At 38.1% G+C, this 14,540-nt stretch overlaps 1 protein-coding gene across 1 annotated transcript in view; it reads right to left on the reverse strand.

The window, feature by feature from the left end:
* The window catches only part of ca16b (carbonic anhydrase XVI b), an 87,640-nt gene extending 75,482 nt beyond the window's left edge, over positions 1–12,158 (reverse strand). The window contains exon 1 of the mRNA XM_063911063.1: positions 11,534–12,158. Within this exon, the coding sequence (XP_063767133.1) occupies positions 11,534–11,618 (85 nt within the window). The 5' untranslated portion in view covers positions 11,619–12,158. The remainder of the gene's footprint in view (positions 1–11,533) is intronic.
* Between the last annotated feature and the right edge of the window lie 2,382 nt (positions 12,159–14,540).

Consider the following 14,540-nt stretch of genomic DNA (forward strand, 5'->3'; position numbering starts at 1 on the left):
ACTACAGGGGATATGAGAACACAGGGCATCAAAAGAAATGTATAGAGAATGTGGGCGAAAAGGTCTGGATGAAAGTCTCTTGAGCATTAGGCCTTTCTTCAAAAAAAAGAAAGGAAAGAAAAGACGTTTAACATAGCCACTCACACACAGGTCGACAATGGATGGTTACGCCTCAGATATGGTGAAATTATATAGTGAATTTGAATTGCGTCAATATGCTTTTGAGTGTGCTTCAGGTAATGCTGGTACAGTGAAGTAACTGCATTAAATAGCTGCCGTGCTCGCTGATTGAGTGCATCAGGTGCTCTGATGGAAACCATTAACAAGATTAAACAAATTCAGGCCTAGTGACCTCTTTAATAGACCAGCTATAGCTTGTTCCTTTCACAGACAATAAACAATCCCCAAATGTGTCGCCGCACACAGTCCGTACATAAAAGCTCTGACAATGTCAAGAAAATGTAATGTGTAAAGTGTGGTTTTCAATTTTCAATATGTGGCAATTGGATTGCCTAAGTGCCAAGAGCTTATGAGGTCATTTCTGAGGACACGGTGTGCAGCCCAGCATGAATTGTCTAGTTATTGATTCTGAAGTAAATTCAGCTGCTTCTGGTGGATACATTATACTACTCAAGCATTACTGGTGTTCATGAATGGTGATGGTGAATAACTGGCAATGTAAATGGGTCCATCGAACACAACAGGTAGAGCGTGACATTGATTGTGCCGAGCCGGTGACTTGATCTGGGGACGGACGAGCTGAAATTTTAGGTTGCTGTGGCTGCAGTAAAGCGTTTTCAGTAATAAATACTTCTATAACAGAGCTACGAATTAAAGAACATAGGTGAAATCAAAACTGTGTAAAAATGTGCTTAGCAGAAAAAGTCTGCCTAGTTCTGATGAAAAGCCTCACTTGGCAAATGACTCAATGTTAGCCATAAATAATACCACTGCTGCACTAGGACTTTGCATGAATCACTCTCAAACCAGCTCTTCATACCTGCCCGGGGGCCATACAAACTGTCAGACCTCCTCCCTTCCTCTTTAAACGCTTTTTGATGTTGGACTCTAATCAATACTTGAAGGCTGGATTTAGAAACGATAAATAAAACCATGAAGAAAAGGAATGTTCTTGATACCTATTTAGCAGCCTGACTATGTAATGTTTACTGCAGAAGTTCCTTATCATGTATTTCTCAAGAACTCTCCAGGACCAAGTTATGAATATAATTCTGTCTGAGAAAGAGTATCAAGCCCCTCAAATATGCTTTTCTCTGTTTTGTATCGTAATAAACTGGATGTCTTGGAATTTTGGGTCTGACAAAACAAGATATTTTTGAAGACGTCACCTTGGACTTCGAGAAACTGGGATAGAAATGTTTCTATTTTTTCAAAATCAATCAACTGATTAATAAAATATTTCATAAGTCAGACTAATGGATAATGACACCTTGAACAGACACCTTTCGCTAATTATCCAAAAGTGACACCTATCATCCATTCCAACATATAACTTGTGATAAGTGAGAACATTTGCTCGGACCAAAGTTTCTCTTTTTTGATATATACCTGTATGGTCCTTAATTCATACATGGCCGCCTGATTTATACATGAAAGTGTATCCATTTTTGGTAAAATCAATAGAAGACCTTCAGTAGACAACCACAGGATCTCACATCAAATTTAATGAAACCACATTGGCACCAATTTCATCACCAACATGTAGTCAAACTTGCAGTAAAAAAAAAAATAATAAATCAAGGCTAATAAGCATTAGATCAAAGCACAAAGGAGCAAACAAAGGCAAAAAAATAGCATTCAATTGAGCTGCACTTGGCTTAGGTAATGATTCTAATTAAGCAGGAGCAACACAGCTGATGGTGAAGCCGATGTGCCAGTGCATTAAGCTACAGTTCTTTTTATGATCAAACATGACTGAATGTGTACAAACATTCAAAAGGAAAAATAGTCCCAAATTATCTGGATAAAGTAGAGTTCAGTCCAGAACATGTAGCTTCAGTACTGGTGTTTCTGGTGGAGATTTTCATAGTCGTCGTTGCACTGACGGGGTATCATGAAGACCATTGATTATCATTACAGTCAACCATGGTGCTTCTGCTGGACTGTCCCCCTCAGCTCTACCATGGCTCTGTGTTACTTTACAATTAGGTGATCATTTAAGAGTAAAATCCAGCAACTGTTTTGATAATCAGCTGTTTGTCATTTATCAAGCAAACCCAAAAACAGCCTCTGATTCAAGAGCGTTAAAAGGTTAGGATATATTATTCTCTTCTGTTAAATACCATCACATACTTAATTTTTGTGTTTCTTTGTATATTTTCTATAGTTTATAGGCGTAACAATTAGTTGAAAAGTATGACATCAACAATAAATAAAATCAGGAATTGAAACCTGACAGTAAACCCAAACCCTGGTTCTAGAACATTTCTAAAACAAACTATGGGTGAAGTCACCAACGCTACGCCCATGACTTTGTACAGCCTGTGATTCTACTGCAAGGGAAGCTTTTTATTATTTATTCATTTCAACATTAATTAAATTCAAGTCATATCCAGTTGCCTTTAAGATTCCAGAGCTGTCTTCATTATCACACAGAAGCACCACTTTTCATCTTCGGTATGAAAAAAAGATTAGCAACCGAAGCTGTTTTATCAGGTATTAAAAGATCAAAGAAGTATTCACACTGGCCCCTCAAAAAGGAGACGCTGATAATCAGTCAATACCTTACTACGCTCTACTTCATTTATTGATTTTAATTGAAATTGAAAAAAAAAATGTATTTCCTAGAAGCACAGATGTGCTTTAACATGTTCAGCAGCAGAAGGGAATATACTGCCATTTGTGGTAATCTGTTTCTATTTTCATATTTTTTATTTGGGCTATGAAAACAGATACAACTGAGACGTATACCATGCATCAACACACTCTTCTGTCATGAGATTTTTCTCCTTGTATACTTTAGTTCTTGTGGACTACAGCAATGATGAGGCTATTTTAACATTCTGCAACTAAAGCACACTGAAATAAGTCCTTGAATCCTGATCTTTTTGTTATATTTCTTTGTATATTTTCTATAGTTTAAAGGCGTAACAATTAGTTGGAAAAGTATGATATCAACAATAAATAAAATCAGGAACTGAAACCTGACAGTAAACCCAAACCCTGGTTCTAGAACATTTCTTAAAACAAACTATGCGTGAAGTCACCAATGCTTCGCCCATGATTTCGTACGGCCTGTGATTCTACTGCAAGGGAAGCTTTATATATATAAAAATAACAAATTCAGTGCTGCAATTATCTTTCAATCTCCTTTCTAGTTTCTTGAATAAATCGCGCTGCCTATAACACATATGAAAAAGGTTGAATATGTTGTTACCCTGAGTTCAAGGTGGTCTTCAATTTTGTTATTTTGTCCAACCAACAGTTCACAAAACCCAAAGATACTCAGTTACATTACTGACAGAGAGCAACCAACAAATCATGATGTCGAGAAGCCATAACCTGACAATGTTTGCTATTTTTGATTTTCATTTAAATACAATGTTCGGTTATCATAATAGTTCATGTTCATTTTCTTAGAATCTACGTATTGACATCTTTTATATGTATGAACAAAGGGTAAGTGCTGCCACTGCTAAGATGAAAATCATTAATACTGCTCTCTGAATCCTCTTTACTGAACAAAAAAAAATAATACTTTAATCTATCTATTGACAGCACAATTATAATATTCATAGGCTTGAAAACAAAATTAACCTTTTTATGTGAAAGCAACCACTTCTATGTTATCAAGATGGCCCTCAGTAATGTCACTTGTGTCATGAAGCCTTTTCAAAGCCTATCATTCTAAACATTACAGCAACGCAGATGATGAGGCTGTTAAGGCCCAGTGGTTGCTAGCTTCTATTTTCCCTGCGCAGGCTGCTAAGTGTTGGGACCCCTGAGTGATTAGTGGTTACCTGGGAATAGGTCTCCTTGGCTGTGGTAAACACTTGTGTTGTGAGGTTTAAATTAGCAGTGACAATAACATACAGCAGCTGTCACACCTTCAGCTCACACCAAAGTTTAACAGATAAAACAAAAGGAATTTATAAGACAGCAGCAAAAGTGACGCAGGACACTGGAAGTTGTTTTTAATTATTGTTATTTTAAACTTTCAACAAATTAATCTGTTGACCGTGTTGTCTTTTTCGCTGTCTGACAACAAAAACTGTTGTTTTTTTGAACAAACGTTAAACAATGGCTTTTTTGAATTATTAAAATGTCAAGGGAAAAGGCCATGGTATTCAAATCCCGAGTTAATTAGGGTTCCACTACCAGGAGGGTTTGAATGTTTTTTGTTGAATAACAGAAACATTTGCATTCCCCAAAGGGGAGCATGTCAACAGGATCGATAGGGTAGTCTCTAAATTCCTGTTCTGCCTCCAAAAACTATCCAACTCAGCACATCGTCTCCCTTGGAAGCCTCTGAAATTAACCAACACCAAATTGTCCACACTTTCCACCTGTCATTTCTGATATATTTTGCATTCCTTTCACCAAATTCACTTTGTGAAACACTTCAACATCCAAAAGTAAGCTTTCAGAAAAAATGTATTAAGCACAAGGAAAAGACCTAACATCACTTGAAATGATTTGCCGTCTTTTGAGTAACATGGTTAAATACCAATGACCCCCCTCCATTGTTGTTTTAGAGCTTTCTCTGAAAATAGAGAAAGCTCCCAGGGAGACAGTCGAAGTGTGTGAGAGAAACAAACAGAACATCAATCTCATTCGAAACCCAAAGGAAAGAGCCATGGGGACTGATCTCTCAGGGTGTTAACTTAGGGAGGGGAGAAAATGCTTTCAAACAGGAATTAATGAAGTAGGTTTAGTGCTGGAGTATAAGAGTGGATATCAACTCATGGTAACACTCATCTATTCTCCTTTATTTACCCTTATGTCACATGACCATGAGTAATGACCCCTAATAAGTTATTTTTTCTATATTCGAATCTGATGACTGAAGTCAAATTCTAATCGTTAAAATGCTGTGTATTTGTGTCAAAATAGAAAATACATCATCTAAATACAATGCGATATGTCAAAGCAACCTGCTTATCATACGTCCACGATAAAGAAGACATTTAACTTCAAAGTGCCCCAATTTTTCAATAATTCAGTCTTTTTTTTTCAAGTCTTCAACTGTCTTATTTTATAGTGCAGCTCTAATTTCCGTGATTGGGAGCTTCTTAAATAATCGCTAAGTCTAACACCCATTTGGAAGGATGGCAACATTTTTAAAAAATGTTGGGTATCAGCCCAACCAACCTTTACAGCCTTTATACAGTCAAAACCTTGAAAGGAGTTTGGTTATGCCATAATATGTCATAAGACATCTTGTGTTTGTTATTATCTGACATTACAGACTTGAACAGACGCTCACCCCAAAGATGTATTAAGGTAACATTTTTCAAATAACAATCCTCTTTACAAAGACTTAGAAAGGGTGAGGTTTAGTTAACTGATATACACTATCAGAAAATAATCACAATGTATATCTTTATGACACATTTCCTTAACAATTTAAAAGGCAGGGGTGGATATGAAAAAAAATTCAGTTTAAAAAAGGTCATTCATACTCAGCATATATGATGGCGACAAATGTATTATAATATGCCATAATAATCCAATATCTGTCTCGTTGTAAAACCATACAGAAATATGTCAAATTCAATCTTTTACACAAATTCAAAACAAATGAATCAGTTTGAAAGCAGTAAACTAAAAAGGAACTACACAGCTAAAGTGTCCAGTTTTACAAACTAAAACCCTCGGGTGTTTTCTTACCAAATGAAACAGCCTATGCCAAAGATCTAAGGACTGTCAGGTTTGCATGGTGTCATTTCAATTACATTTAAGCATTATGTTGCCGTTCCTTTCAAACAAAACACTTGTCTGTCCCCACAGTGATACTATACACAGTGACTGCTGCTGAGGTTCAAGAGCTGTGTAAAGACTCGCTTTTTATATAAAGAGACTGTAGTGACTGCATTTTGAACTTAAAGAGAGACGCATAGATCTGCATAGTGACAAAAAGGTATACACAGGTTTATTTAAAGGCATCTTCTACAGGGGCTCAAAAAAGCAAAAACCTAATTTATGCAAAGGTTAAAATTCAATTCATCAAATGCAACTTGACTCTCATTCAACCAGCTTATTTTGCATTCTGCAGAGCACCTTGGGCTTGATAAAACATGCACAGCCTAATCCCATATCTTCAGTGATTGTCGCCATAACTCACAACAGGGAAAATGAGCCTCGTGGATAGGATAGCCTACTTTTGAATTGGCTTTTCCTCGCCTCTGAAAAAAACAATCTTGAATGTAGCCCAAAAAAAGAAAAGAAAAAAAAAAGAGCACAAAGCAAACACATTCTTACTCGACCCACAATAGCACAATGCAGGAAAAAGGGGGAAAAGGGAGCCTGAAGGTCCCATTGTGTCCACTCTCCACAGGGCAGCTGTACATAAAGCTGACACAGTAACACATAGCGGAAAAGATTGTTTAAAGGACGTGCTGACTGAAGGACACAGGACATTTATTGATATGGCCAAGTCCTTGAGTGCAGCAGTATACGTCCTTCATTGACGCTGCCTTATTGCCTGGACATTACTCACTATTGTCATGAAGAACAGGAAATAAGTGCACTAGTTTCCCCAAAAGCATTTATCCTCCCTCATTTCTACCAGCCTCATCGCATGCGTTGTGTGTATGTGTGTGTCTGTGCCTGTGTATTTTGCGCTGCAAGTTGCTAGGCGAGATGAAATGATACGCAGTGAGGGGCTGTGAGTCATTCTAAATGATTAAAATGCTACTGTGACCAGCTTGGAGTATCTTGGCTGAAAGGCCAAATGAAGTCAACTGTACACACCATGTAATGAAGTGATGACTGATTGCCTTGATTAACATAAGTTATACAAATAAACTGTTTAATCACAATTGATGTCAAATTACTATAATTACCCTTTAAAGAAAGCATCGCTCTCATAATGTTGGGCTCTTAATAACTGAAACAGTCGGTTTGAATATTAATGCCAACGTCTCGAGACAGCATGACCTCCCTTGTTATGTTTGCTGATCGCTCGGTTTGGTTGCAGCTCCTGGAAATGGAGCATTGATTCTCTTCCAATTTAATTATAATAACATACAACACGGTATAGTGGTAGAGTATATGTATTCTTGATTAAAGTGCATTCTACTGTACATCCACCCTGCTGGGGATCAGTCTTCATTTTTTTTTTTTAAGATAACCTGTTGATTTTTGAATCACTACTATCGCTAAGGAAAGAAATTCAGGTTTGTGTGCATGTGCGTCCTGGTGCAGGTGACTTTCACACTATTTGACTGATAAATAGCAATGTGCCAACAAAGGCAGGGAGAAAAGAAAGACTGAATCCAGATGTATCCAGTGCGGGGGAATAAAATGTTTTTTTTAATCTGCTCTGCAAATATTTTATGAGGATGAAAACAAATCCAATTTATTTGTTAGACTTCAAGGATATACACAATGCCTTATGATATAAAAAAAAAAAACACTGAGTGTAACCACAACTTTTATTTGATTACAAGGAAACGCTACAGGTGACCTTTAAGGAGCAGCACCCACTCTAACCGCCAACATGCAGCACTCAACATTTTCGGGAGCATTTCATGTTATGAATAGATGCAGTTTCTATTAATTGGATTTAATTGTACTTAAGATGACTCTGGGGTCAGCACACAGCAATGCTACGTCTAGTAAGAGAACAAGAGCAAATATATCCTTTTTTTTTAAAAGCTAAAAACATGACCAAACATTTTTAAACAAATGTTCTCATGGCCAAAGATCAGGAATGAAAAATGTTTTTAGAAAGTGATTGAATGAATCATAAATTATTAAACTAATACAAGGTTGAAAATGTTTACTCACACTTGCCCTGGCTACACCAGGGAAATTATGACAATTTTTCAAACAGCATTTCCCGTCAGTGAGGACATTCTGCAACATTAACTCTGAACCCATAAGAAATAGTTCCCACTCTACTTCAAGAAACCCTTTTAAACTTTAAAATATTCTGCTAAGGTTTCTGAAAGTTAATTTAATTTTTTCTGTCCGCCTTAAAAAATACTGTTGTTTTTTAGCTCTAGGGTACTAGGAGTGTCATTCACAATAACCCTTTTTTTAAGTGTTGAATCTTGAACAACACTGGTTTCATGTTATCAGTTACCATAATTTATGAAGGAAAATGTGGAATATTTAAAATGTAGCTTATTTTACAGCAAATGACATCTTTTTTCCCCAGCCGATTAGTGTGGTAAAAGCATACTCGGTTGCTTCTCCTATGCCACAATGGTTACTGCTTAAGCACCATAATGAAATATGAGCACCACACTAAGTCTAAACTGTTCTTAATAATACAATTGCATTTATAAATGTGCAATCAAAAAATTAAAAGCAATAACCAACGATAAGTGGTAAAAAGTGATTAGAGTTGCAGTGTTGCCCCTTTGGACCGTTTAGTGGGTGGCGCAGGCAGCTGGTGGAGAGACAACAGATAACCGTGAGCTCAGCCCGTCCACGGTGAAGGCTGAGCATATGTTACTGATACTATTTTAAAACTGCAGAAAGTTACTTTTGAGATGTTCTGTCAGTACTGTACATATTGAACCAATTATCGAGAAAAAGCTAGAGGAGGACCTTGATGATAATGATGCTGTTGCCAACATCAGTGATGTCCAGACAGCTGGTATCCTGCTGGCACAGCAGTACATCAGGACCTCATTAATAACATTAATAGCATGTTTGCTCACAAATAGACAATTTGCTGTGGACAGTGATGGTGTTATTTGAAAAGGACATCCATATAATACAGTACCCACAAGCAAAAAGGCCATTTTGTCCGTCAAAAAGCAGTAATTGTTCATTTCAAAATACCACAAATCTAGAGCATTAAGGTTCTACTTTCTATGCTACCAATTATTCCACAGCTGTATTACAAAGGCTTTATGTCTTTATCCATTTGTAAATAACTGTATTCGCATAACATGCAATAATTTCCCCATTAGGCTACTTAAGTGATGAAAACGGTAGATCCTTCATAATTGATAACAAGCTATGCTTCTTGTAACGAATGCGAAGCACCATATCTAACCACATAATATTAAAACAAGCATAACTGCATTTTCATCAAATCACAACTCCTGATTTTTCTCTGACATTTTAGTGAAAAACACCCCAGGACGTTTGTGTAAATGATAAAACGTGAAAGACAGCTTTTCTAAACAGGGTTGAAAATGACGTGTTTTGTCAAAGTCAGAACGATTTCATTGACAGCTATATCTTTAAATCCAGTATGCATTGTATTAAGAAAGAAAAATAATCCCCCTCCATTTCAAATCTTTTATTTTCATGATAACTTAAGCACCATGTGCAATGCGGTCTATGATGTAAACTCTAAATTTATATTATAAAGATTTAGGTCACCCGGCCTAGACGGTAGATGAATACGGTTATGTGACAGTGTAGTAGTTCAATTGGATTTATCTTCCACCACCTTCGAGCTGGTCTGCCCATCAGCCTGTGTAGCCTGCTGCAAGTCAGAGGTCTGGTGAGACATGCCGTATGAGAAACTCAGATGTGTTAGGGGCCTATAAGGCTACAAGTCAATAAAGCTGCAAACTCAGGATGTTGAAGCAGGGAACTGGGGGATTTGGGGGCAGAAGGGGGATGACTCAGAGAAACCATTCTCCTGTGTTACATCACTGCAACTTCACTATGGGGGGAAATTGATGCCACAGAATTAAGACATCCAAGATTTGTTGTATGTTAGAAGTATCTTCAGTTACTACAATGTTAAAATGCTATTTAACATATATCCAATGAAAATGCAAATGGTTCGAATGTTATGATAATAAAACCAGACTGTTAAACTTGTACCGGTCTGTATGTGTAGTTATCTTCCATATCATTTCAACTACACAGCAATAACAAGATTGTTTTTTAAAGTGTAAAATGTCTTATTTTCATTTTCACGTTTCATACCAAAGAAATTACAGTTCATTAACTGATATCTTAGGTTTATATTCAGAGGTATACAATATCAAAAATCAAGTAGGCTTTTCTATAAAAATGTATTCTATCCTAATACATCGAATTGTCATTTGAGATTACCAGTCAAAGATTATATGAAGACGTATTAGAACCACAATCAGAGGCGTTATTCTGACTTCTTGTTAAAGGTGTATGTCTTCCATTGTCATTAGTCTTAATTTTACTGACTTTGGGCTTCGTAAAGGTCTACATATTCTGATTTGTCTTGTTTAAACCTTTTTAAAACAGTATTGACGTCACAGTGTGGGCTTAATTCTCAGCCCAATACATTGGCCCTATACCAGTCACGAGTGTGAGGTTAACCATGTTCTTATATTAATGTTTATCTTTGGGACACAGTATTTGAAGGGAAACATTGCCCTGTATTGCACCATCTTATGTGACCTCCTGGAAATTGTAGGCTACATATTTTCGACCCTTTTTAACACTGTGTTGTCATAGCCATTATCGATGTTGGTGGTGATGTTAACACCTATGAAAATATGACCTTTTCTGAAAACCATATCGAGGGTCACACATTTGGATAGCTGTGACACACTGGTGGCCACCACTTTAAACTATGGCTATACACTACTACTACTACTTGTTCATTTTCAAACAACTCATCAATATTTTACAGTTAAATATCTGTGGAGACACATCTGATGGGTCAGAAAATCTGAGTTCAACAACAATCATGATATCGAGGCAGATACTCCAGGACTATCCGTGCTCCCGTGGCATTAATCGCCCCTCATACTTGCACATCCATCCACGAGCCAACAGCGCTAACTATCGCCCTCATCCTCATTTCTACCTACGCACATGACAGCAAGCAGACACTTGTGATTTTATCTCCACGTAAACCAAGACCACAACTACAGAAAGCCTATAATACAACTTGGGGACAGATTATTAACACCACAACAAAACTACAGGTTTAAGCAGACAGCGACATGTTGCTTATTCCACATGGTATAAAGTAATTCAATCACATATCATGTGAGCACTGGCAGGAATGTTATATATTAGCTACATTTCCTGTGATTTATTCATTCTTGAGCCACCATGTTTTGTGAATAATCAGTGTGTTGTGGCTCACAAGTAAACCTCAGGGTCGAAGCGAGTTGGAACAGGACAGTGTTTAGCCTATAAACAGGGGATAGTTTGCGCCATAGTCCAGCTGCCTAATCAATAACATGCACACAAATCACGGAGGCTAAACGACTCCGCCGTAACCTAACTCAGCTCGGCCTTATAACCGTGTTGCCACTGAAAAATGCATTTATTCGACAACAAAAAGTCGCGTTTACCCTTTCATTACAGCAGACAAATTCAACACGGTGGACTCTCGGTAGTTAGGCTACATATATGAAAGCTAACCCGTGGTGCATGTACTTACCAGGATGACAGTCTTTGTGTTTGGGCAAGGTTAAAAGCATTAAGGATAAAATCCACCAGTAACTTGGTTCCCGTATTCTCCGCATGTTAGACTACTCATCGAGAGCAACAAGAAGGCAACGGGTGACAAAGTTTTTGAGTTTTTTCTGTTCTTGAAGAAAAAGAAAAAAAAAATCACACACACACACAGCCGAAGCAGAAACGAAGTTGGCACAGCAGCCACGAAGGCAGAGCATCAAAGTAATGGGTAGCGCTTCGTCTGCAGTCACTGCTTTCTTTAAAAAGACAAATTTATTCGCCTCCAGTCCGAGCAGATGCTGTTTTTAGCTTCGAGGACGAAAAGCACACTACGGCCGTGCATAAACAGTTCAAAATGTGTCGGACTCCACCGCGCCTGTAGCGGGCTTACAGATAGCGACATTCCCGTAGTGTGGAGGGGTCAATCGGCGATCGATCGCTGTCTTTAACTACAGGAAAAAGTGGTCGAATAATATCGATTACATCTGATCATTATTAAGTAATTATCCGCGGCGTCAGCGTGACGAAGGGCAATGCACAATACGACGAAGAGCGGAGCTGAAAATGTCCCATTCTTCCATCCAGGAAGTGAACCAGCGGTCAGGCATGCATGGATATCTGGCTGCTGGTCCCATCCTACAGGACAGGCTGCGTGTGAGAGGGAGCCAGCGCGGGGCGGGGGCAGCGGAGGGAGGGGAGGCGGTTCTTGGATTTGCTGAATGCAAAATGAGTCAGAACCGACCCAGAGTCTGGTTTCTGTCTATATATAAGGAAGACTCCAGAAATCAGTGGCTCGTGTCAGATTGTGAAGTCACCAAAGTCCAGATCTGGATTGTGCTGCCTTTTTTAAATGTTGCATCAAACGTGTTGCATCAAACATGATGAAAAAACTGTCAATGCCATTTCAGGATATGCAGGGGATTGAAGCCTGGTTCAAAGCGAGAAAATAGTCTCCTTGCTAAATTCACTGATTCCAACCCTCATCTAGTCATCACGTTGTTTTGTTGCTTCCTCCCAGGCCCCATTATTAAAACGACCCTCCTGTGGCCACACAGTGATGTCCCTTTGCCTCCTGCTGGCAGAACTGTGAATGGAATACTTTAGCAGTAATCATCACCTGGAATATCATCGTGTATGAGTGTGTGCTGATTGGAGAATTATGCATCCACCGGTGACACTCCCTTAGGTAAATGTGTAGTCAGTGGTGTTCTTGCAGAACTATCCAGCTGGACATTTAATTTGAGGAATCTGATTAAATTTCTCATTTAATTACCCAGTTCTCTGCAGGGCCATTGAAGACAGTCACAAGGGCCCTTTGCTTTTAATGTGGGCCATCTGCTTCCTCTCCAAAAAGCCTACCTTGTCAAAGCCCTCACATCCTCGTGGGCATCATTGCACGGTCCTCCAGACTGCACTACCGCCATACACACTGCAAAACATTTGCATGGTTGACAATACTCCATACTTGATTGTATTCTGACTGATCATATGCAATTAACCTTAGCACTAGTTTCTGAATCCTTTTCCCTTTGATTTTCTGTCTTGGTCTGTCAAGTAACATGACAACCCGGCAACTTGGTTAATCATATAGACTCCAACAAATGTTTCTGTGATAATACCCTTATGTGTAGAGGCACAATGATACGTCACCAAATGAACATCACAAATAATACAATTCACCACATTCAGTTATCACATTAGTTCTAATGTACCAACATAGCGGAGCATAAATCACTCATACAATGCAAATAATCCTATTTCATTTTGACATGATAACAATCATTTAAACTCAGCTTGCTTGTTTTTAGTTGATCGACAGAGAATCTATCTGCAGCTATTTTAAGATCAATTAATTGTTTAAGTATTTATCCAGGTAAAATGCTAAACATCATCAGCGGTTGAGTTGGGAGGATTTGCTGCTTTTATGTGTCTTGATAGTGAAATGAATGAAATAAAAGATGTCACCTTACTGTTCCCGCTAATTACTTCATGAAAGTAGAATTAAGTATCATTGAAAATAGCGGACAACCAGTAATAGATAGACAACATCTAAAAAGCCATGGTAGCATGTGTGGTCATAATTCAAACAATAAGGCACAAGGCTCTGTGATGTGTCTTTGGCCAAACATTGCCCTGCAGCTGATTTGATATCAACCATGACAGGATCCAGGCCTGTAGCTTTAATAAAAAGGATGTAAGTGTTCCTCGATGTTTTTTAATTTCCAATAAATTGGATTCAAAAAACAATATACCAGATGGGCGACGTACTCTACAGGAAAAATTAACTTGAGAACATTACAAATTCAAAAATCTTCATCAAATGAGTGTTTGTACTCAGCCACTGTTGAAACTCAATTTACTGAACAGGGACACTTATGAGCCTCCATGGATGCAGTGCGCTGTGGGTTTTCAAAAACTGTAAAATAAGGGAAAGGGATAATAAGGGAAACATGATTAATACAGCAGTAAGTTGCATTCATTGCAACCAAAACAGGGAATCTAATAAATGCACTATGGTGATACTGTGTTCACTGGACACAGTCATTATTCTCATGCAGAGCCACAGCTTTTTCTCTCTCTGATAGTTGCCAACACATAAAAGCTATAACATTTGTACTGAAAATGTGCCATGACCCTTATTTCTGCCTTTAGATGCTCCTGCAGAGCTTCATGCCAAGACCCTAAAACACCCCCCGTTCTCTGCAGTGTTTCTAGTAGTTTCATGGGACATTTGTAAAGTGTGCGGTGACATTTGACATTCTAATCTTTTATCACCCTTTGGGGGTTGAGACCCTGAGGGCATTCTAACACTTCCTCTGACAGTTGAATTGTGCTTCAGATTAAAAAAGAAAAGAAAAGCTACAATATACATGATTAATTCGAGTTCAGCCATGACACCAGCATTGTCCCCAAGGGCATCTCCTTCCTCTTTGCCCTTAAGTGGTTTGAGAATCACACTTGTATTATTTTTTCAAACACATTTCACATGT

This window comes from Eleginops maclovinus, chromosome 20 (genome assembly GCF_036324505.1).
Source record: "Eleginops maclovinus isolate JMC-PN-2008 ecotype Puerto Natales chromosome 20, JC_Emac_rtc_rv5, whole genome shotgun sequence".
In the NCBI taxonomy this organism is placed as follows: domain Eukaryota; kingdom Metazoa; phylum Chordata; class Actinopteri; order Perciformes; family Eleginopidae; genus Eleginops; species Eleginops maclovinus.